This window comes from Streptopelia decaocto (assembly GCF_964273445.1).
Source record: "Streptopelia decaocto genome assembly, chromosome: 2".
Taxonomy (NCBI): Eukaryota; Metazoa; Chordata; class Aves; order Columbiformes; family Columbidae; genus Streptopelia; species Streptopelia decaocto.
Window position 1 is genome coordinate 152,182,295 of NC_138655.1, and position 25,148 is coordinate 152,207,442.

The 25,148-nt window shown below is 42.5% G+C and overlaps 1 protein-coding gene across 1 annotated transcript in view; it reads left to right on the top strand.

The window, feature by feature from the left end:
- Positions 1–24,533, top strand: part of ADARB2 (adenosine deaminase RNA specific B2 (inactive)) — a gene marked incomplete at its 3' end in the record, with an annotated part of 313,548 nt that extends 289,015 nt beyond the window's left edge. The window contains exons 7-10 of the mRNA XM_082045835.1: positions 4,759–4,927; positions 16,477–16,658; positions 23,335–23,513; positions 24,357–24,533. Coding sequence (XP_081901961.1) covers positions 4,759–4,927; positions 16,477–16,658; positions 23,335–23,513; positions 24,357–24,533 — 707 coding nt within the window. The remainder of the gene's footprint in view (positions 1–4,758; positions 4,928–16,476; positions 16,659–23,334; positions 23,514–24,356) is intronic.
- Positions 24,534–25,148: the final 615 nt, after the last annotated feature.

Below are 25,148 nucleotides of genomic sequence, written 5' to 3' on the forward strand. Positions count from 1 at the left end.
ACCCAGCATAGGAGACGCATCCAAAGCCTTCAGGTGCCATGATGCTCACTTCAACACTCTCAGAAACAGCAATACTGTGCATTTATTCAGCATCTGCTTGAGGAAGGTGCATCTCTAATAACCATCAAAATACAAAGGCAATCAGTTGTTAACACTTCTCTTTCCACTTCTTTGTTTCAAACCGCTCCAAGGAAGCTTTATAAACCATGCTGATGAATGGAAGATCCAGCACTGAAAGAAATGCAAGATAGGCTGTTTTATTTCTTCCTTCATGAGGAGAGAACAGCCTCCACTGAAGCAAGGAAATAGAAAATGATCCTCTGAGGCAGTCATGCAAAATTTCAGACAGAGCCTTACTCGTGTGATTCTGTTTAATCACCGTCCATTTCCTCTTCACTCTTCAGCTAAATAATAAATATGGAGTGGCTTTCTTCATTAACATTTGAGCCAGAACTGGTCCTGGAGAAAATATGAAAATAAGGGGTGAGCCTTGAAATCAGTGGGTTTCACTGATTTTAAATACAGGGCACCTGTGTTAATTTATAATCCAATAATTAACAATCCAGTGCCTTTTTATCTTAGGAACTCTCAGGAGTAATTTCCACATCTGAGTGTAGCACACATCATAAATCCACTCCAAATGATTTTTAAATTTGTCCTTTCCAATTCCGGTTTGAATTGACATTTTGTTCTGGTTGAAGTGACATCCTCAGACGCCTTCTCCCCTGCAATTAGCTGAGATTAAGCAGTTGGAGAACCAGCACAGCAAAGATCAGAAATGCTCATAGTCACTGATGCTTTGATCATACTGAACAGCAGCAGGCTGTAGTTTGTGACTTCAAATTGCATAAATAAATATCTTTCTGAGACTGCTTTAAAATTATCTGTAGCAGGCTGTGCCAGCAAGTGGACTGTATATTTTTACTGCTGGCAAGCAGCTTATGTGCTAGAGTCTGTTGGCAGCTTCAGTGCAAAACACATGTAGCCTCATCTTTGTTAAAAATTTGTATCTTCCTGCTCTACTTAATAACATGCAAAAAAAAAAAAAAAAAAAAAAAAAAAAGAAAAAAAGTGCATTTGAATTGTGAATCTGGATTTATTTAGTCGTTATCAATCTGAAAGTATTCAGATCCATGGGTTATTAATATTTTATATAAACACTACCGATCATCTTTTGCAACATGTGCGCCAACTACCCCAGTAGCATGAGCAGCCTAAGAAAGGCAGTACACCACAGGGTTTTAGTCACACCCTATCCATTGAATTTAACAGCAGTTGAGCAGCTAAAACCCCTTATCAGTGCTGTGGAAGTGTATCCCAGGGTGAGCGTACACCAGCCACGGCTGCCTGAATCGTATCAGCTAATGCCGTCTGCCCAGCTGCACCCTGGGCAGAGCGCACGTTACGGGGAGCAAAGTTTGACATGTGGGCTGAGCTAATACGAGCATTTGGAAACTGAAATGATCTCTGCACTGGCACATACTTCCTAAATGCTTTAAAAAACTGAATTATTCAGTTTCTGGTACTTGCAGGCCAGGGCAATAACAACCAGGCGTTCAATACTTTGGCCTTTCTATTTGCTTCGGTGCTAAGGGAAACTGAGACGACCAAGTAGACATACAAAAAGTTAAATAAGCAGACCCCAAAGTCTCACAGAAATGTTCCAGATTCCTTTCCCCTCAAATTGTTGGCCTATACTTTAAATTCCTCAAGTGCTCAACAGTTGTTTGCAGGGCTGCTGTTTCTTCTTCTTCCCCTGAATTGGCTCCTTATCTCTGTCAGCATGTTGCCTGATGCTTTGCCCCTCACTAGGTAACATTTACATAGTGAAATCAAAGTCACGTAAACCACGCGCTGCTCATCTTGTCATGCGGTAACTAAGATTTCCGAGCGGTTACGTGTCCTTCTGCATGTATGCGAAATGTAGCTGTATCAACATGGTGAACTGCCTGAAAAAGAGAGTAATCTAGGAGATCAATGCACCCAGAGCGAAGGTTAGAGAGGGAGCTGAGAAAGCAAGAGGAATGTAGAGAGAGATGGAAAATGGAGAGAAAAAGGCCTAGCAAGTGAAAATATTCTTCTAAAAAAAATGGAGAAAGAAATACTAAAAATTTATTTTGTCCTGGGGGATTTCCAGCAGGTGGACTACTGTGGTAGATCTTTATTGAAGCAGGAGCATCTGTTTTTCATAAATCATTTTTGAGCAGCACCTTTAAATGAATTTCCAGAAGAAGGAAGCATCATTATCTTCATTATACCTGCGGGAAAGCTTAGGAAAAGAGAACTGATTTGCTTAAAGTCAAACTCTGTCCTAGCTGGAACAGCAATAGGCTCTTGAGTCACTCTTCACTGCTTCCTTGGCAGAGGTCTAGCTCTGCCGTGCCATCAGTTCTCCATTTGTGCAGACTAAGGCAAAGTGGCTTTGCTATGCATTTCTCACTGTTGCTCAGCTAGATGTGTTTGCTAAGCAGAAGTGATCGCTTTCGCCTTTTGTTTTCCAAATTTCCTGGTACCTTCCTCACGACTGTGGTTTAATAGTAAAAAATGCTGTGCACCACTGCTTCAAGTTTTTAAAAAATGAGTTTCCCCACAGACTCCCAAGAAAAATATGGACCAGTTCCCAGATAGCTAATCCCATCCAAAGAGCAACATCTGAATGACACTGTAGGAGACAGCTCACACAAGAGGGATGCACATGGGAATAGCACACTTGGCCATGAAAATGGTTTCCCAACATTGTTGGCACAACCCAGCATTTGGACAGGAGAGGGATCTAAGACATTTCTGAGACTTTGGCAGTTTTACTTATTGAATTTTTTTTATTTGTCCATTGGCACTTCCCAATTTCCCTCAGAATCAAAGTCTGAAAAGCCACAATACTCCAAGACTGGTGGTTACTGAAGTGTCTCAGCTGTGAGGTGCTCTGTGACAACTGGGCATGAGTGCCTCTGTGTCCCCCATGGGGACACCACTGCTGATGGAGATGGCAGTGCAATAACCATTCTTCCCCAAACTCGATTCCCAAAGCAACGCTAACAAACCCAGAAGTATTTGCAGACATTTGGGATATGATGAAGCCTGGTTTTGGGTGGGAATTGGTTTCAACCATGGCCAGTTAATCCAACTGATGCCTGGTCCAGCCTGCTGCTGGCACAAACATCCCCATCTTAAATTTTAAAAAAGCGGGAAGGAAACCAAAGGTGATGATCAGTAGGGGCTCGACCGCCCATCCGCTTGGCAGGTCACAGCTGACTCTGCTGTTCTACAGGTGTTCGATGCCTCTGCTAATCCAAATGGGCCAAAGAGATTTATTTTCCCAACCTCCTTTTGTAAACCATCCATTGGCAGCAGCCAAAGTCAGTCAATTGCTTCCAACAGAGCTTGCAGCACAGGCAGCACTCATACAAAGCAAAGACAGTAAAAAATGAGCAAGGGAGAGAGTGAGTGGCTGGGGAGCTTGCATGGAACCAGCTGCTCATGGCCATGGATTCCATGAGCCCTGCAGCCTGTGACACCCCAGTGTCACCCGGTGCCAGGAACCCAGGCAGCCTCTTAGCCCGCTGAGGAGCATCACCATCACAAGCAGGAGCCTTCTGATCCAACTGAGATGGAGGCCATGGAAAAACACTGAAGAGTTGGAAATGCAGGTGACAGCCTCATGTCTGTAGAAGCAGCACTCCTTTTCCTTGAAAGCAAAGGCCATCAGGGACCATTTTCCATTATTTTTGTTTGGGCTAGAGGGAAATCATTGAAGGTCTGCTTCATGGAAGAGCTGTCCTCCAGTGCAATCCTCTAAGGGGAAGACAGTGAGCAGACCCGGAGGATTTCCTTGTTGTTCCTTGCTATTCTTTTACAAACAGATACACAGGGGTGAAGTAGCAGTATAAAGAGGGTAGGAGTGATTTTGATACTGAGCTTCAGTTTTTCTCTTTTCATAAAAATTAAGGTGAAGTACTTTAGAAAAGTCATTATCTTCTGCACTTGCTGCCTATCTGCAGGACTCAGTTAAGTTCACTGCAGCACAGGACAAGTGTATTAGCTGCTTACCCTGCACCACCCCAAAGTCAGCTCAAATATATAATATTACTGAAGTGATGGATGGCAATTGTATTAAAGATACCAGTGTGACACGAGACAGGAGGGCTCCTCACTATAGGGAGACTATAGAGAGACTTTAAGCAATCAATGAAGAACTAGAAAGTTTTTATTTGCTTTTTATCCAGACTGTAAAACTTCAGCTTTTGAGAATTTTCAATGAAACTTTGTGATAATGAACCAAAACCTCATTTCTGAAATTATTCAGAAAATGCCACAGAATATCACACTAGAGTATTGGGCTGGACTGTGCCATGCAGGGTGAGTGTTTGATAACGCTAATGGAACCAAGGTTTTCCAAATATTCCCCTGACACAACTCAATCCTATAAGCATGGGTTAAAAACAAGAAATTGTACTGCTTCTTTAAAAAAACAGAGCACCTCTCTTTTTTTTAAAATATATTAGAGAGTGGGAATGGGAAAATGAGCTCAGTGTGCGCTGTATGGGAGTTTTGATGGATGTGAAAAGACAACCATGCTAAGGAGCACATACTTTTCTCCATTGTGCTGCTTTCTTGGGCTGCAATCTCATCTAATTTTACATACAATTTTAAGGCCCTCCACAGGTGGTTCTGCAAATGCAATCTATGGCATCAACACTGCCTCTCAGTTTCTTTCTAAAAACATTTAATTATTGCCGTTCTTGTGTTTATTTTGCCTAGTGAACAGCAGCAAGCACATAGTGAGAAAATACCGCGGGCACCTCCGAACCAAGATTGAGTCTGGAGAAGGAACCATTCCCGTCCGGTGTCACAACGCAGCTCAGACGTGGGACGGCGTCTTGCTGGGAGAGCAGCTCATCACCATGTCCTGTACAGACAAAATCGCCAGGTACTGTACCACCTGATGTTTATACATCACAAAAGCCTTTGCATGTGGAAATGAAATTTGATTTCGCAAAGGGCTATGGTTACCGATGAGGAATAGCTAGCAGGTGCTGACAAACCTCAGAGAAACAAAGACCTTCTTTGTATGTGAAAATAGACCGTATAAATGGGATGGAATGTAAAGAGAACATTTTCCCAAATTCTCCATGGGTTGTTAGTTGCTTTTTACAGTGTGACAAAAATATAAACTCTCTTTGCAGCATTTTTTGCCAATAGAATTTCAGTGCGCAAATAAAATACATCCACTCTGTTGTTATTGGATCATTTACCCCAAAAGTTGCAAACCAACCCTCATGCAGATAAACTTAGCACATCTGCACCCTGTTGGATGAAGAGTCCTAAAAGCTGCTAAGAATATTTCTACTATTTTGATTGTCATTGCAGAAGTCTCATATCACAGCTATGTCTGTGGCTTTTTTCTCTGTCCTGTAAATAGAAAACATATTTGTGTCAAATAAATGCTGTTAGCAATTATTTCATAATTATTCCGTGGTGGCACATAAAACATCAATACATTCACCATTCTCAGTTTAGGGTGTTAACTAGTAGCAAATGATGGCTATCACAAACTGAAAACAAAGTTTGTGCGTTTGGACGCATACTCATTATACTATTAGTATATAACTATACATACAAATACACTTATAATTATGTATCTGTTACATGCATTAGCTATAGATGCAGCCCTACATGCAAAATACATTACATCATAGGTATGAAAATCTATATCTTATGATGAAATTCTCTAGTGGAATATCATGCCTAGGAATTCAGTTGAATTACATCAGTCAAGAGTTTGGCCCAGTTATTAAACGCCAGTATAAACATTATCATCTTTCAAAAAAGCAAAAAGCTTTTGTTCAATGCAAATGCATAAATTCTGCTCTCAGCTTTAACTGGGTGACCTACTGAAGTTAAATTAGTCTGTAGGCTTAGCAAAGCATTTTGGCAGAAAAATGTTACGACTGAACCAGCAAATGGACATAGCAGCAGACTCACGACATCTGCCCTCTGCTAAGTGTAATCATCACAACCGTTGTGTTTGCATGAAGGATAAAGTGCAACTTCTGCTGTAATGGTTTCATTTATTCATAAAGAGATAACAGCAAACCCAAACTGTTTGCAGTGGATCTCATGCACTGTTTTAGATGCAGCTGAGTTGTCAAAATTCAGACTCATATGGGCTCGAAAAACTAAACAAATTTAACTTTGAGAATGGAAATGTTGCACTTTCTGCGGTTCTGAATGTCGTTAGCCAGTGAATTAAATATCAGCATTACAAACAGTGTTAAATTTGCTATTGATGGGGATATTGACTATAAGGCACAGTCTCAGAAGCTGCATTTTCTCCAAGCACATGTGTTAAGCACTTTCAGTGAATCCTTTCCTTCTTGCCACATAGCTAAAATATTGAAGCCTGTGAAAAAAAAAAAAAAGAATCTACCACAAAGTTTTTCCAGGATAAAAAAAATCTTGCAGGTCTCATCTTTGATATTATTATTGCAATATTATATCAATGACTGCAATGTTTATTATTTATTTGAACTGTAACTCACATGGATATTGGATTTTCCCAGCTTTAAAAAAAAAAATAAAAATCAGCAATCATGATTCCCTGCTTTGAACATCCAATGTTTGCTCTCACCAGTAAGGGATAGTTAGAAAACAGGCTGAGAAAAGGGGTGGAAAAAGCAACATTTGTAGGAATGGCAGTAGTGGTGTGGCACTACAGATGCTTCAGATGCTTGGACACTTCCAAGCACTGTGGGGTCCTTGGTCAGGTTAAGAGCTCTGGTACAGGGAAAATTAGTAGAACAGTATCTGAATTAGCAGATTAAGAGAAAATATTAAGAAAGCATGGAGATTCAGAAATCTATGAAGGCTACAAGGAAGAGGGAACGGTCATTCCTAATAAAGGGGAAGGATGGAGATGGGATATTGTCATAGAAGAGCTTGTGTACGGGTCTGGAAGTGATGGAAACCAGACAAGAGGGGCCCAAACAGGGATTTAGAGTAGAGAAATTCAAAGTTAATAAAGGAGAGAGCATAGACTTGAATGTGAAAAGGAAAAAAGAGAAAAAGGAAAAATAAAAATAAAATAAAATAAAATAAAATAAAATAAAATAAAATAAAATAAAATAAAATAAAATAAAATAAAATAAAATAAAATAAAATAAAATAATAAAATAAAATAAAATAGAAAACACACAACAAACTTTTCACAAGGGAAAATGAGAAAGGCAAATGGAGTCCAGAGAGTGCTGGGGCCATTGCCATGGCATGTACCATGGTGAAGGGTCTGAAAGCCTCTATAGAAAGTGCACAAGGCTATTGAGAGATGTTCCCAGCCCTGGCTGCACTTGGGGGTCATACCTTTCCCTTCCTTTCTGTCTCACAATCACATTGCGAGACCTGGTTCTGCACTTTTATTTCCACCAGGCTCCTAATTACAACTACATGTGACATAACTTCAGTCAGGATCACAAGTTCTCGTTTGGGAATCACTGTGCCAGTGAAAACAAACATTTTAACAAAATGTGAAATTAGAAGTCTGTTGCGAGTCAGATAAAAAAGAAATCTCCTCAGGACCAGCCACCAGTGACAATGTTGCTGGAGATTTTTAGCTGCTATAAATTTTATGTAGAGCTTGGCAAAGAGTGGTGAGAAGAGGTCTGGATATCTTCAATAAACTTTATCCCAAATTTCAGTTTACCACATGGCATATGATCTACGATCAACTTTTATCCTTATTGTCCTCACCTGTAAGGGGAGGAATCAAAGGTTTCTTCACCTGACCTTTGTTTCCACACACATGGGCTGTTTTCTGCCTTCTTTGCCTCTGGCCATAGCAAGTACAGGCAGGAGAGGAGTTTGATGTATGAGGAGGTTGGTGTTCAAGGGCCCTTTCCCTGCTCCTGCCCCCACTGAAGAAATTCACACTTCAGACTCCAAATATTTGCTCTATCACATAGTCAGTTGACTCTTCAAATGTCTGCAGGGTGCAGGAATCTGGTTGCACATCATCTAGACTTGTTTCACAATGAGAAAAAATATCTGCAAAGCTGAAATTCGTGTTTATATGAGCATGATTTGACAAAAATCTGGCTTGTATACTTTGGATTTTATTGCTTGTAAAAGACCCTCGGGAGCATTGGGCTATTAGAGAATGTTTCCTCTTGAGAACCTACCCAGTAGATGCTAAAATATACATCATTTTGCATTATTTGCAAAGGACATTGCTATCAGAATATCAAAGACCCAAGAACGGAGAGAGTTACTCAGAAAAGTGAATAATATTCTATAAATCATGTGTCTAACAATTTATGTTTTCATGCTCACAGGATAGCCATAAGCAGAGAGTGGTTTAATCAGATTTATTTGTTATTCAAAGGCATTTAGCAATTTTTATTACTATCACCACAAGTTTGAGAGACTCTGATGCTTGGTAGGCAGTATTTGGGCTCTGTGGCTGTATTAAGATTGCAGGATAAACAGCCTGGTATCATACCTATTCCCTTACTGAATTAAAGCACAAACACTTCTGGCATGAATACTCATGTTATTTGTCTCAGGCAGGGAATTACAAGGTGAAATTCTGCAACTGCCTTATAAAGGAGGTCAGACGAGATCTTGGTGGTTCCTTCTGGCTTTAAAAACCTATGCATTTATATGTGTGAATTTAAAGCTTGGGCTCAGAGAATCCTCAAATAACCCACCCTAAGAGAGCATTAGCTTTTACACTAACAACTTCTGTGAGTCTCACAGTGCGGCTGAAGTGAGTTCAGCCTCTCAGTGCCATAGATTTTTAGGATTAAACCACGTTCTTTAGACCCAAAGTTCATTAGTTACACTAAAACCTAAGATTTTGACCTTCATTTTCCTCTGTAATGTACACTGTATACACTTGTAAAAAAGCAGCGATATCATGAGCAAAATAATTTTGAAAATAATCAGCTGTTTGGGGAAAAAAGGGTGTCATTTAACACTTTTTCATGATAATCATAACCTGTATTAAGATCTTTATGTCAACAGAGACATCACAGCCCTACAACAATTTAGGCTTTTTTGTGCTAGCAAACCCTTTCATACAATGGGCCAAATTAAGCTTATTTTCATCTCCCTTTCTCACACTAAGGCTGGATACAGGAGCAGCTTGTACCTTTGCTTATTAGAAGGTCAGTGTGAGGTTAATGCTGCTGCTCTTGGAAATCTCTGCAGTTGCTGTTCAGGACCAGACAAATGTTTGAAGGAAATTGACATATGTACACAACAGGTATGCACAGACACACACAAGCACACACACTTAGGTAAAAAACAAGGATATCTGCAGAGTTCAGCTCCTCTTTGAGGATCTAAATGCAATAACCAAACATTAGGAGGATTCAGCACTAAATTCTGTCTTGGACCCTCAGAAATATTCAGACCAGCGAGGACTGAGAAGTGCTCAGGTTCCTACCAGCTGCAGGGGTGGGATTTGCCTCACCTGCTTGGTTCTCTGGGGCCTTGGGGACACTGGCTCCCTGCTTGTGTCCCCTTCAGTGACATGGTCTCCAGCCATGCAAAGCCAGCCCAGCTCTGAGTCTCTCCTCTCCCCAGCACAACACTGCTGGCTTCCCACAGCACACAGTGTGTACTTTTTGCCAGATTTGCAGGTGATAGTTCTCACAAGCAAATGCATGCATATATAAAATAAGAATTTCCAAATGTTTCTACTTCTTGTTCCTACAGCAGAAGAAATATGAAAGACTGCATAAAATATTAAAGAACTGTGCGCTTCTCTTACTCAAGCCCACCACCCGTCTGGATAGACCTATAGGGGAAATTCGGAGTCTGCCACAGAGTGCGGAAACCTTCCCTTCCGTGAGCTTTGTCCTCTGATTCTTGGAAACACTACCTGAGCTTCAGGCCAGGCTTCTTCCACCATGACTCATCCTCTAGGCCTACCATGCCGTCAGTTTGACAACACATACCTTTCTTCTTTATGAAGTTTCTGTGCTTTGAACTCACCAGGTTTATACATCTCATCACCAGTATCTGAATCCCCTCTCCTTCCATGCAGAGAAACTGGAGAAGTTATTTCTCTGAGCATCAACCAAGCCAAAATAGCAGGGCATTCCCCCCGAATAGCCGTACGGAAAGGTTTAATGATTCCATTGCCTGTGGTTTGGCAGAAAAGTGCCATAGTTCTGGGAGCACATGGAGGAGGACACCATGGTGTTCCACAGCACAGCAGGTCTGTAGCATAGTGTTCCAAGGTCCTGTGTTATCACCTCCACTGCTGTGCTCATGCAAATTATTCTGAGGATCTCAATCCAAGCACTCAACACTAAGGTTTGTTTGAAAAATTAGTTCTTATCTGGGTGTCTTGCTAGGGACTGAGTTGCACACTGCACTGCTCTTCCCAAGACCCTCTTCCTTGGTAGACCTTAGCAAGGGGACTGCAGACCTTGTGCTATGGCCAGGGCAGAGCACACTCATGCTCACTGGAAATCCAGCTGATGTATTTACTTTAGAGAGGTGTCAGCTTTCCATGCATAAAACTTGCATCTACACAGACTCATAGTGCATAGACGTAGTTGTAAATGCATGAGCCATGGCACTTGTCTTCTTTCAGAAGAGGGCACTTTGTAGAGTGTGGGCTTGGGGAACGGACTTTGCAGGGTGCAGGATTTGGAGGGAACAATCCTCACAAACATCATCTTTACACATCAAACAAAAGCCAGAATTCAGTGTTTATTTTGTAAGCTCTGGCCTTAAAATTGTTTTCTTACTACCGCTTCTTGAAAGGTCACCTTTGAAAGACTCTGTATTTTCTTGCCACCAGGTTAATGGTCATCCACTTCATCATGCTTCACAAAAATAGTGACATTAAACCCAGAGGTTAAACAAGACCTTGAACATCTAAAGAGTACCTGTAAAATGACACAAACAATAACAAAGGACCTCCAAACTTTGCATTACAGCCTTGACAGCCTACTCTTGTGCCATGGCTGAGCTTCGTGGATTATTTGGTCCCATGAGCTAGAGAATAGGAAGGAATCTTTATTGAGAATATCTTCAGAATATTGCAAGGTAACGTAGTCTGCAGGCACTGTTTCAGGATTTAGCAGTGGGAGTCTGAAGTAGCATTTTACAAGATGATCTGAGCACATTAAGCTGTATTTAAATGTAGCATATAAAAATGCAAAACTAAAAGTCAGGGTTAGAAATTGGCATTCTTAGATCTATTTTAGTGTTAGCCTGTCGACCAGAGCTGTTGTTAACAGAAGACTGAGCCTGACAAGGTAAATCTTAAGAAAAGCTACTTCAAAGGCTGCTTATTAATGTAAATGAAAATCAATTAACACAGCTAAATCTTCAATTAGAAATTATTTGTGCACATGATTTGTAATATTCTTTCTTAAACCCTTTCTGTGTGACTGAGATTTCAATTTCAATCTTTCACCAAAAGGTATGTTCCAGAAAACATATATAAACCACCTACTGTTAAAATACAGATCAAAAACTAATGCACTGGTTCCAGTTTCCAAACCAATAATAGCTAAATGGTCAAATAAATAGGAACACCACAGGTGTTCTGCTGAGCACAGGCCACCATGAATAACAATTTATATTGTGTGAAGCATAGCTAGAAATATTGGTAATAGAAACTGTGGTACAGGAGGTTAACAGCATGCCAAGCGAGTAAGACTTAAAGCTCTTAATAATGACCAAAAAAGGTATCTTTTATAAAAAGCCTTAACAGAATAAGCTTTGAAATTCATCAGCAGTGCTTTTTAATGGGCGAGGTTTCCAAAGGTCCTGAGGACACGCTTCAGTCTCACCAAGCTTCAATGGCAGGTGGACACAGTTCCCTGAGATGTTTTGAAGCATCGTGCAAATTCCTCCATATTTCGGTTTCAAAGGGGTTCGAGGGCAGGAGCATGTCAGTGTTTGGCTTTGAGAAATGCTATGTGCAAAGGGATGCTGGAAATATTCGGCAAAAGGGTTCCAGCAATGGGCGAGGAGCCACGTGCAGACACCACATGAAAAGCCCTGTGGGTTTACCCCCCAAGCCCCTTCCTCAATATTTTTATCATCTATATTTCAGTTGGTCCCAGGGAGGGACTGCAGCCAACTCGCATGGTGAGGTGAATCTACAACATGCGGGTGTGGAGGCTGGGATGTGGTTGTGACCCGGGGACACAATTTCCCTGCATATCTCACTGGTGGTCCTGGGCTGCCAGGATGGGGGCAGCATGGGGGCTCCGCAGGGCTCACCCCCAGCCCACCCTGGGGCCGAGGGAGCACAGTGTCTAATTAAAGAAAGGCTGCCTGCTCTGGGATGTCTCCCAGCTCGTCACTGGCATTTCTGTGATTGACAAACAGGCAAAAATATATTTGTTCAAGGATTATCTATATTGAAAACCGGACGCGGGATTTTGTCTTTGTAAACAGTGCAGTAATATCTGTTGTTTGAACAAAAGGAAGGGCGTACTTTTCTTCCATTTAAAGCACCAAAAGCTCCCATATCTAAGTGAAAAAGGGAGAGATTTGGTTTTATTGATCCTGCTTGCTGAAGATTTGGGGTTTTTTAAATAAGATCTGTGACTGAGGGAGCAGCAGCTTGATTCTCACTTTATGGGAAGGGTTGTTATGAAGCGCACAGCATTTATAAGTTATTAGACACATGCGTGCCCTTGAAAACAGCCCTTAAAATCTTGCACAATTAGGAAAATTCAGAATGATCCAGCGTATTTCCTCATAGCGAGAAAAGTCACTTTGATGTATTGAAGACCCAAAACGTTACACTGCATTGCTCTGAATAATAATTTTATTTTGAAAAGCCACATTTGAAGAGAGCACTTTGTTACAGATGGGAACACAGCTACTTTCATGGACCTAAATTAGGCTACAGAGAAATAGCTCCTTCAAAAGTGAACACTGTTATTGATAGTTTCACTGTTGCTCAGACAGATCTTTCCCTGTCATCTATCTACAAATAATCCCATAGATGTTCAGATATCAAAGGACCAAGTCAGTACATCAGCCATGTGCATTGGTCATGAGATGAACAATACACAGGATAAAAGACCTTCCCCCAAATATTTGTCAGTTTAATCTATTTTTTATGCAAAATACTGAACTGTCTGTCCTCTAAGACAGGTCTTTTTATCCACAGAACAGAAGCAGAATGAGTAACTGAAAATTTTGCCGAATATTTTACATATTTTTACTGTGCTCTCACAGCCAAGAGCAGCAGTGCAAGGCTCTTGTTTTGGCCAGCTCAGCACAGGACACCTCTAAGCACTCATGCTGACTGAGCAGGACTCATGCACGTGCCTGCTTTCCAGAAAGAAACAACTGGCCAAACACTTTGCTGAACCTGGGCTAGACTTGAGAGCAAAGCCCCTTCTCTGCTTTTTCAGCCCTCTTCTCTGAACAGATGCTGCTGAAACAGTGATATGTTGAACTGGGAAGCGGCCAGTGCACAGGTGGCAGCGCCGTCACCCTCATCCCATTTCCCCCGACCTCTGTGGTGGACACATTCTTGACATTTCTCAAGAAGACCTGGCAAGCAGTCCCCACCAAATATTGCCTTCTTGGTGTCAGCACCTTTTCCGATTTCTCTGTACTCCCCATTGTAGGATGCTGTCTGGTTCTAGGACAGTCCCTTTTTACACTACCTTCTACCCATCAGACATGGCTTGCTCCTGCGCCCTGTATTCTTTGTTATATTTCTTCTCCCTTGTTTTTTTGGTCTGGCCCCTCCGTCCAATTTGTCTTGTATCTACTTATACCTTGAAGTCAAAACCCACTGTGGCTCGTATAGAAGTTTCATTGCCACCTGCACATGCCCAGGTCTTCTTTTGGGATGGGAAAACAGGGTTGCCTTGGGGGACAACTATTGCATCCAAAAGCTGTGGACTCTAGTTCTGCCTCAAACAGTGCAGCAGACTTCAGCAAATTATACTGTCTTTCTTCCTTGGATCCCTGGGGTATATTAAAAGGGGGTCTTACCTCACAGCAGCATTGTGATAATTAATGTTTATTAAATGCTTTTAATACATAGGGGATGACCTGATCTTGCTTATAATATGGTTTCCAATAAGGTAATTCCATTGACATCTGAATCCCTTTTTTACACATGGATGAACATGTTCAGAATTAGGCAGAGAAATATCTCTAAAGAAAAGGCAGGTTCCTTGCAAAGAATTTAATTAAATAATCATCATTACCTTTTAATTTATGATCTTAACACAATCCCCTATTTTGGTAAATAAAGCTCAGATGTTTTCTTGTGATGTGCATATTGCTAGAATTCAAATACTGTTGAACATACGTTGTTTTTCTGTTTAGCTGTTTTTTTCTCTCCTTCAATCAAATATACAAGTGTTTTTTTAAGGAAATGTCAAATGTTGAAAACAACACTGACATCTTCCAAGTTTCCATCTGGACAAAGATATCACTGTCTAATTTTTTTACTCACCTTAGAAGCTGGTCAGAGGCGTAGTACTGATAGCTGAACTCAACTGTTTCTTAAGCTTGCATTATTAATTTTGCATCCTGATAAGGTATTTACTCAGAGAGGCAGCTAGTTCTTTCCTTTAAAACTGATGTTATTTGCAGGAATGACCACATTTTTTTTCCCCCAAATGAAGTTATGCAAATCTGATCGACTAAAGTAAATGTTTCATAAAACCAATGACTGTTTAAATTGTGGGACTAAATTGTTTGTATATAAATATTACCTTTTATATTCCATTTGAGTTTTATGTAGATGAACACATTACTTTAATGACCTGCATTTACAGAGGGAGGCAGGGAGAGTCTGACTCTGAAATCCTCAGCAGCCAGATGGCTGCCTTTTCTTGCATGAGATTAAAAGATGTTTCTCATTCACAGCCCTGCTTCGGAGGCAAATTAATATAGCCAGCTAAATTGCTTGTGTTTTTGGAATAAAATTTAAAGAGAAGTTTTTAAAGCAATTGGTGTCACAGGTTCCTAGAGCAGATTGCTCTCCAGGTACAGCATGCTGGTTTTAAACCTTCAGTAATTAATGGAAAGTATTCCGTGTTAATTGACTGCTTCAGGAAAGGGAAATATAATGACTCCTTATTAATCATGAAGAGACATACAGCATGGAGGCACTGCAATAATTGCACTAACGGTTGAGAAATGTTAATTAATGAAAAGAACAATGATGTAAGAAATTAGCTACCTAATGCTTGCTGCTGATGGAGATTGTGCTTTAAACACATTATTTAGCGTGGCAGGCACTGGATGTTGCCTGAAATAGCAGGCACCTCTTACCCTCTCCTTCAGTCGGCTGTGGAGTTCCAAATGTTGCCGGTGTTTTGGTTTTTAATGAGACAAAATGCACTCTCCAAAACAATTGTTTTCTGAAGCATTTTCAGCTTGAACTCCTGAACTATTCAAATGTATTGACAGTGTTTGACTTATATAAAATTATTATCCAAGTGTAAGAGAGTATTTTAGTGTTTGTGTAGGGGGAAACAAGTTCTTGTTAGATGAGCTAAGCTGAATAGGTTTACTAAGAAGATAACTGCATCATGATATCGTTCCCCTTTTTAATTTTTCCAGTTTTTAGCTAACTACCTGTCCTTTGAAGAACTTAGAGCTAGCATCTTGTCATATTTGTGCCTAACTTGATGTAAAAATTCATAGAGTATTAAAATGCAAAACAGTTCTGGCAACTAATCCAACAGCAGCAGTATGGAGCTCACAGACATTAACAGATTGAAGGCCCCAAGGTTTCCACCATCACTCTCCTGCTCCTTCAAGCCATCAACAGAGTGAGAAATATCCCTCACTCTGAACACTTTAGAGAAGGTCAAACTATAAGTTACAAAAAAAATGCCTAAAAGTGTAGCTCTTTTTTTCTCTTCAGGGCCAGGTTTTGATTCTTATGGAAGTCTTCATATCTGCATGATCATTTGTGAAAGGAAATGTCAGCCTGTGAGGCTTTTAAAAATTATTCACAAAAATGTTGTGGGAGTTTTAGCCACCTAAGTCACATATTATCTTGGCTGTATGGCTAGGGGATTGTACTAGTGCATGACAAACGGTAAATAAAGGCAGAATTACAAAAGCACTCCTTTTAGCTCTACCCTTGCAAGCATAAAATTATAGAAGCAGGAAAAAAAAATAAATTCTGCTAAAGACATGCTAAATGAACATTCATCAGACACAAAATGCTTTTATGCAGAACAGCTCCCAACAGGAGGTCTCTGTTTGCAATAACACAAGGCAGAAATACGTCCCTTAAGTCAGTGGCCTCACAGTAATCTAAAACCATCACAGAATGGGAGTCAGTTCACAAGTATACAACACAACAGCGCAGCACTTCATGCATCACGGGACAGGGACAGGAATGGTTTTATCTCTCATCTCTCCAGCCCATGTTCTGGCCTTTGCTGATTTTCCCAGGGCAGCTCTCCTGTGGCCATTCCTCTACCCATGTGTTTCATTGCTCCTGAATTTGTTTTCCAGATGGAACATCCTTGGGCTACAAGGTGCTCTCCTCAGCTCCTTCATTGAACCCATGTACTTGCACAGCATCATTGTGGGAAGCCTCTGTCACACTGGTCACCTTTCCCGGGTAATGAGCCATAGAATAGAAGACATTGGTCAGCTGCCAGCTTCATACCGGCGCAATCAGCTGCTTCTCAGTGGTAAGCAAACACCTGCCTGCAAGACAAACGATCCCCTCTCCCATCACTAATTGTGCCGGTCACCAACAGGAAAGTTTGCTTGTTTGTAAGTAAACCATTAGCCCATGCCTGCTTTTTTTTTTCCCGCAGAGTATGAATTTGTAGAATGAAGAAACAGATGCATTTAAATCCAGTTTCTCTTTCATGTGCAGTGACCACAAAAGGGATTAGCAAGTGGATATAAGCTGACTAGGAAAACAAACACTGTGCAAAGACCACTCAAACTGGAAAAAAAGTGCATGACCGAGCAAAAGATTTCTAAAAAACGGGAAGGAAGTTTTCAGTTAATTTTAACTGTCTCCCATCCCACTTTCCCTCACCCAGCGAGAACTTAAATCTGTGTAGTCAGGAGAACCAGCCCTCAACTTGACAGGCCTTTTGCAACCCCACTGTCCCTGGAGCTAGAGGCTTTGTGGCTCTTGGAACCCTAACCCTAAACCAAACCCTAACCGTAACTGTAACTGTAATGCTAATGGCAGCCTGGCCTTTGGGCTGAGGTCCCCACCCGCATGGGTGGCCGGGATGAGGAAGGTGTGAGGGGAGCAATGTTGGTGCTTTGTGGCTCTCTGTACCCTAAGGTACCGTGCATGCAGCCCCCTGCCAGTGCCCACTTCCTCAGAGCTCCTGCTCCTTCATCACTTGCTAGTAACCTTGTTTGGAGCAGATGGCCATAAGAAAAAGGATGCTTGTTTGCTCAGGAGGCCCTGCCTGCTCAGCAGACCTTGGGGATGTGTTGCTGCTGCCTCTCAAGGATGCTGCCTGTCATGTCATCAGCCCAGTTGTTCCCAGCTATCTATCAGGCTACTCACATCTGGAATATCGTGTCCAGCTCTGGGCCTCCCAGTTCCAGAAGGACAGGGAACTGCTGGAGAGGGTCCAGGGCAGAGACAGGAAGATGATGAACGGAGTGGAGCATCTCCCTTATGAGGAAAGGCTGAAGGAGCTGGGTCTCTTTAGCTTGGAGGAGACTGAGGGGTGACCTCATTAATGTTTGCAAATATATAAAGGGTGAGTGTCACGAGGATGGAGCCAGGCTCTTCTCGGTGCCAACCAATGATAGGACAAGGGGCAATGGGTGCAAACTGGAACACAGGTGGTTCCACTTAAATTTGAGGAGAAACTTTTTCTCAGTAAGGGTAACAGAGCCTGGAACAGGCTGCCCAGGGAAGTTGTGGAGTCTCCTTCTCTGGATACATTCAAAACCCACCTGGATACCTTCTTCTGTAACCTCATCTGGGTGTTCCCGCTCCGGTGGGGGGATTGGACTGGATGATATTTCGAGGTCCCTTCCAATCCCTGACATTCTGTGATTCTGTGATTCTGTGACACTCTCATTGCCACCACTTCTCCTTCCCAGCCCCTGTCCCTACCCCAGGTCTCTGGTCCTTTCTTCTCCATCCCCCTGACTCCCTCTTCCTTAACCCCCAGCCAGGCAGCTGCTGCCTGTCCTCATCCCAGCAAAACCCCACGGAGACTTAAATGCCTTCAGATCCTCATGAGGCAGGTGAGTGCTAAGGACCACCCATTCTGCACAGGATTAGACCCTTATATTACTCTTAGACTCTGATAATTTTTCTTCAGGAGGATTCCCTGAATGTCAGAGTGTTAAAGAGATGGGAGATAGGGTGTTTTTTGGGGGTACATAATTGTCTTTCAAAGTTCTTTTTTTTAACGTGTCCTTGTGACAAAACTAGTTTGGCTGAGGCAGAAGTGATAGTTTAGCCACTGGGAAGATTCTCAGGTTTTGTGTGGTTTAGTACATCTTGTAAGTGTAATGTGCGTGTACATGCTACAAGGTGAGTAGGTCAAGAGGCTTATTCTTATTTGAACTGCTTATCTCCATTTTTAAGCTCTTCAGTGCAGCTAGCCAAAAACTGTGCAATGCAAGTATGCAGGAAACTGTGCTCCAGACTTCTGCTGCACCCCATGCCCCCTCCTGTCCCTCTGTCCCTCCTGCCCCAGTCCTGCATGGACACTACTCAGCCCCATCTGAGTGGGAGAGAGGGAGGAAGGGACTCACAGATGATCAGGAAAAATCTCACTGTTCCTAAACCTGGCTGTTATTTTGCCAACACACATATTTGTCAGAAGCCTATGCATCTTCTGTTGGGGAAGTTGATCCCATCCTATGCCAGGCCTAACATATTTTAAGCCCACCCATACAATAAGATCAAAATCACATCCACCTTCACTGTGTCTGCAGGATGTACAGAGAAACCCACTTGAACTGTTGAAGGACTGAAAACATAATAAAGGATTTAATATGAGATTTAACCACAGAACAGCTGTTGCTTTCCTAGGTTGGCCTTGTAGACTAAAAGTAATGTCTCATACTTGGCCTAAGCATGTATTTATGTCCAAGACTTGTTGCCAGAGATTTCAAGGGAGTTAGAAATGCATTAGAGGGGCCTTTGTGTATCTCATGTTTCATGGCTGGTTTCCTCCTTCCCTGAGACTTCTGTTTGGAAAAGCTTTCATTTTGCTTTCCGTTGTGTTTGTAGGTTTTCTTCAGCCCAGGAGAAGCAGTGGGAGGAATCTGTCTCTCTCTGTCTACATTGTTTTCGTCTCTAAAGCCATTATTTGTAATCTTCCCTCCCCCACAAATCCCAGGGAGCCAATACTGCTTAAAACTTATATTGCTGAGGCTTGTGCTGCATTTCTGTTCCCTGGAAAACTGACAACAGAATAACCAGTGACTTAGGAGATGGGCACCAAGCAAAAGCCATACCAAATGCATTAGAGACCAAACCTCAGCAACCTCAGCCAGGCAACCTCACATCCCACGTTCCTCTCAGGGGTCAGACCAGCCAGGGGTTTCGAATTGCAGAAGTCCTTCAATTATAAGGATGCCAATTATTTTGTCACTTGATCGTAGCGGTACAAACACTTCAATGGACAGGAGAATCATGGTGTGTGATTAGAAATCCCAAGATAACTCCTTGGCCCCACAGAAGAATAATCAGTGAGATTTTCCACTCACAGCAGTCCCAGCCAGATGGAAATCCACTCATTCACTGGGATTACTCTTGGGTGTATTTTTCAGAAGAAAGAAAAGCCCTGTGTCTTTCTTATTTCCTTTTCTCCTAAGATTGAGGCCATTCTAAAGGGTATCCTGAAGAGGCATGAGGCTTTGCTAGGAGAGAGAGAGGAGCATGAGGACAGATTTCAGTTCATATCCCACAATACTCAAGTTCATATTATTTGTACAAAGACTTTTTCTTCCAGTTTCTACATTCTCCTATTGTGCTCTTTGTTGTGTTGTTTTTAAGGAGGATGTTTTACATAAAGGAGAGAAAATTATCGAGATTATTTGGGTGTTACCTTTGAAATAAAATCAGAGCAATTACTTGTGAAAAGAAAAACATGAAAAATGTGTTTAAAAGGTTCAAAATCAACAATCAGATAATATATCTAAGCTCTGTATTTGCATCTGTCCTGAGTCCCATGTTTTTTTTTTTAAGTCTCTTCTTTTGCATTCAGAAATTGATGTGAAAATATCTTCTACTTACCTTAATACATGAACTTATATATGACAGCTGGGAAGAGAAAGCATAAAAGCTGAACCAGCACGGAGAGTTTTCCAGGCACTGGGACAAGCTCCAGTTCTCCCAGACACCCACCAAGAGCAGGGACAGGTCCCATGCTGGGCAGGGACGTACAGCCCCCAGCTGATGGGCACACACAGCCTGCTCTGTCTGCCATGCAGCCCTTCCTTCTTTTCCTCTGAGCAGTGTTTTCTCAGCATTTACATTCTTTTAGTGGCCTGTGGCAATGCTGCACATCAGGGTGTTTGCTATCACGCTTTTTGGCGCTCAGTCCTCTAAGCTTTTGGGTGCTATCTTGACAGAGAGTGGTGCATAGTGTCAAACAGTCGGTTTTCATCTGTTTGCATCTTGTTCTGTATAGAGGCATTTGAATAGCGCCAGAGACCTATCTGATTTTCAAGCTCTCAGTTTATATCCTGTTGCCTAGGTGAACTGGAGTTTTAGATGCAGACTGATCTGTTATCTCAGGAGAGGAAAAAAATTGAAAGAGGTATTAATACGACATGAATGTGTTTACAAATCCTGGGTGACTTATGACTTAGCTGTAATTCTCTTCTATACATGATAGCGAGTTCAGTCCCAGTGATTGAGATGATTCTGCAATTCCAGCTTTGCCACCAATACAAAGTGGTTGTGCCATGTAATTCTTTCCCCTCAATGGCCACCTTTCTCTGTGTGTGTGTGTGCTCAGTTCCTTCTGGCTCTTCAGCTCCCTTCCAGAGCAGAAGGGACCTCCTTGGGAGGGACAGAGGGACCATGTCCCTCACCAACATTGCTTCCCATGATGCTGAGAGGCCCCAGGCAGGACGGGGTAGCTTCTTGCAGAGGCAGCGTCTCTGCCACAGGTGACCTTGCACAGCCTTCCACCTCTCCCTGGTCTCGTTCAGGGACTTACCAAGCTCAGCATGTTTAAATGCAGCAGTGGATGCCGGGTTCCCACCACCTCCTATCTTCTCCTGTTCTGCCTGAGATCAGCAGATGCTTATGGTGTGCAAGAGGGGCACTTTGGAAAGGATGGGCTTTGATCTCTCTTCTTTAATCTCCTCCGCTCTGAACAGCTCGTACCAGTACTTCTCCACGCAGAAGTTCTTTGAAACCCTTCAGTGGAAAATGCAAAGGACCTTTCTTTTGCTGTCCACCCAAGAGCAATGAAAGCAAGTCCCCATCAAGCTGTGCAAACCACGAGCTGTTGCTGGAGCTGCTGTAGGCAGGGATCTGGCAGGAGCTGCTGTTTGGAAACAGAGATCCAGCCCTGGCACTGGCCGGTGATGGGGTGGCCATGCCAGGCAGCCCCTGCCCACCAGCACAGTCCCACCTGCCTGCTCACAACAGTGGATTTGCTGTCCAGGTTTGCAGGCTAGCAGCCCACACAGCAAATTAGTAGAAATGGACACAACAGCTGGATCCAGACACATCATCCAATGCCCACATTTTCCAAAATATTCAAACTGCTTCAGGTCACTCTGTCTTTTCCAGCCTTGGAAGCTCCTGATGTTGATTCTTTGCTCCAAAAAACACTAATGAGCAGGGCAAGGCAGAACTCACTTGGTTGAATTTGTCCTGTGCTGGAAAATCAGCCAACCGCTTTCTTTACTCCTATTTCCTTGCAAAGACTAATCCTTCCCTAGTTTCAGGTACAAGAAATAAGAAAGTGAGAGGAGTCATGCAAAGGTTGAGCTACACTAAATGGTTAAGAAGAGACAAGAATTTACCTGATTAAAAATAAGTCTGTCATGTAGAGACCCACAACTGACCTTGCAGCCCTGATCTGCACTTAGACCCAAGGGAGATCTCACCCACAGAATCATGGAATAGTTTGGGTTGGAAGGGACCTTCAAAGCTCATCTAATCCAACCTCCCTGCCATGAGCAATGACATTTTCAACCAGATCAGGTTGTTCTGAGCCCCGTCCAGCCTGGCCTTGAATGTCTCCAGGTATGGGGTATCTACTACCCCCATTGGGCAACCTGGGCCAGTGTTTCACCACCCTCATTATAAAAACTTTCTTCCTTATATCTAGTCTAAATTTACCCTCTTTTAGTTTAAAACCATTACCCCCTGTCCTGTTGCAACAGGCCCTGCTAAAAAGTCTATCCCCATCTTTCTTACATGCTCCTTTTAAGTACTGAAAGGCCACAATAAGATCTCCCTGGAGCCTTCTCTTCTCCAGGCTGAACAACACTAACTCCCTGGCCTTACTTGGTAGCAGAGGTGTTCCATCTCTCTGATCCTTTTTGTAGCCCTCCTCTGGACCTGCTCCAACAGGTCTTTCCCATTAGACAGTGGACGTCACTGTGTGATCCAGATGTCCAAAACCGGCCGTGTGAATGACACAAAGATCATGCAGTTACGTTGGGGAACCAAAAGCATCTTCATTGTAGCTGGGTAAAATTAAATAAGATGCATTCCACTTAAAGATATCCAAAATATTGTCATTGGGACTCTAAGTAGTGCTTGAAGAGATTGTTGCACCCATACAGGGCAGGAATCTTGCAACCAGACTAAAGATTGGGAGCAAAAGCTTTCTATGTAGTTGTGTGATATACACAAGATCATTATTAACTTGGAACTAATAAAATCCCTGTGATGATTAAATATATGTTTTATATTTTCTTATCCCCTAAATGTAGCGCCTACAATCCAGAGTTCCCATCACATCAAAGGCCCCAGCAGTTAATAGCAGATAAATATGCTGAACAATGGAAAGCTCACCTGAAGGAACACATGGCAAAAGCACTTGGCTGCTTAATTCTTCTTAAAGACCAGCTATCCCATTAAAGCCTTTCTGAAAGATTTCATTCAGCAACCGCAAGGCTGCTGTGAATATCACATGCTACTATCCAACGGCTTTCTTTAGGCTAACAGAAAGTTTGCCTGTGAGGTGGCAAAAGAGCTACAGGAATTGCTAAATTATGTCTCTCTAAGGTACTCAGACTGGTAACATTTAACTGGTGGTGACAACTGCATGTGCTGTGCACAACATCAGCATCTTTTCTCAAGGAGGTCTCATGTGCCACAACTACCCACCACATGTTAGCTGCTGCTGAAGGTTTTGGGCACTGGATGTGACCAATGTCCTTCTCTCCTGCCAGGGGTTAGCCACGCTGATGCCCGGCAGCCTGGAAAATCTCCCAGCTTCAGTGTGAACTGGATTGTGGGGAACACCGACCTGGAGGTTATCAATGCCACGACGGGGAAAAGGACCTGCGGGAATCCCTCACGGCTCTGCAAACACATGTTCTTCTCTCGATGGGCAAAGCTTCATGGCAAGGTGGGTCTGATGCACTGACAGGGTGCTATTTCCCTGGCTTGTAAGTGTTGGACTTTCACCCCTCTGCTTGCTGTGAGGCATTTTTCAGACTTTGTTTTCTTTCATATAGTGTCAAAGCCTCACTGCTGGTTCAGCACTGTTAAGACTTGGGCAGGTCACAGGAGGTTGTTTATTTAGTCATTATGCACAGCAAAGGGTGCTCGCCCCATGTGTGAGCCCGGGTGATGAGAGACAGTGGACGTGGGTTGCCATCTCCCTGGGCAGCTCTGGTGTCCCAGCAGAACTCTCAGTGTTCCTGCACCAGCGCAAATCTTGACACCTGATTTCTGCCCTGTCCTGGGCAGGTTTCACAGCATCTCTTATAACCACAGATTAAAGAGGGTGAGTGTGGGAGGGGACCCGCCTTCTTGTGTTGCTTGGCATTACTTGGAAGCACTAAGCTGTTCTGCTTCCTGGCATAAACTGAGCACATTCTCTAAAGATCCCCAGAAAGGATTTTTTCTCTTTTTGTTTTCCTAAAAATCATCTTAACTGAGAAGTAGGTTTTTGTCTTTGTAAAACACACCAAGATTTGCTACTGCCTCTGCCCACTCCACGGCAGAGCTGTTTACCCTGTTCCTCTTCACAATGGCTCAAAACCATGTCACAGGCATTTATTGCTTCCCTGGTTTTTTGTTGTTAAACCAAAAGCAAACACACAAAGCACAGTGATAGCTTGTTGCTTATGAAATGTAGACAGGAAGATTATACAGCTACTGAAGCCTCCTGTTTCTTTTGGCTCATGGGTTGATTTTTTTAATTATTATTTTATTTTTTTCCCCTTCCCTGATTTTTGTTCTGCAGCTGAGCACACGAACACCAAGCCATGGAGACATGCCATCAGTGTACAGCGAGGCAAAGCTAGTGGCTCAGACGTACCAGTCTGTCAAGCAGCAGCTGTTTAAAGCATTTCAGAAAGCCGGTCTGGGCACCTGGGTGAAGAAACCCCCCGAGCAAGATCAGTTCCTACTAACTGTATAAATCACTTGACACCTTTGCTACGTGACCGGATCAAATCAGCTGAAGAGGCGGCTAGGCAGGATGCATGAGCTGAGAGAATCAAGGCAGTTTCAGATTTAATAGCAACCTCCATGGGAATATTTGCTTTTAATTCTGTATTGGAAATAGATAAATAGAAATGTGTCTGATGCACTGAACTCAACTTTAGAAAATTGCTTTTTCATGATCCCTTCCCAAGAATGTACCTGCCCAAATTATGATGCCACCCCCACAAAGATTCTGCTTTTCATTGTTTATTGTTGTTGTTTATTACTGATTTTAGGCATTAGCAGGCCACCTGTCTGACCCAAAATAGAGTTTGTTTTCCCTCACACAATCAGTGCAAAAGTCATCACTGAATGATGGAAAATATTGAGCAAAGCTGGAAGTACCTCAGGCGCACAGCATGAGAGCGGGTCTCAGAACATCCATAATCACCCACAAAAAAGGTGCCTAGCCTCTATGCAAAAATCATCCTGTTAGCTGCCTAAATCTGTGAGAAAGAATTTGGACCTCAAAGATACGCAGCATTTTTAAACTCCGCTTTCCACTGCTGGTTCTGAGCACAAAGCCAGGCGTTGGGATTCCCTTGGTTTT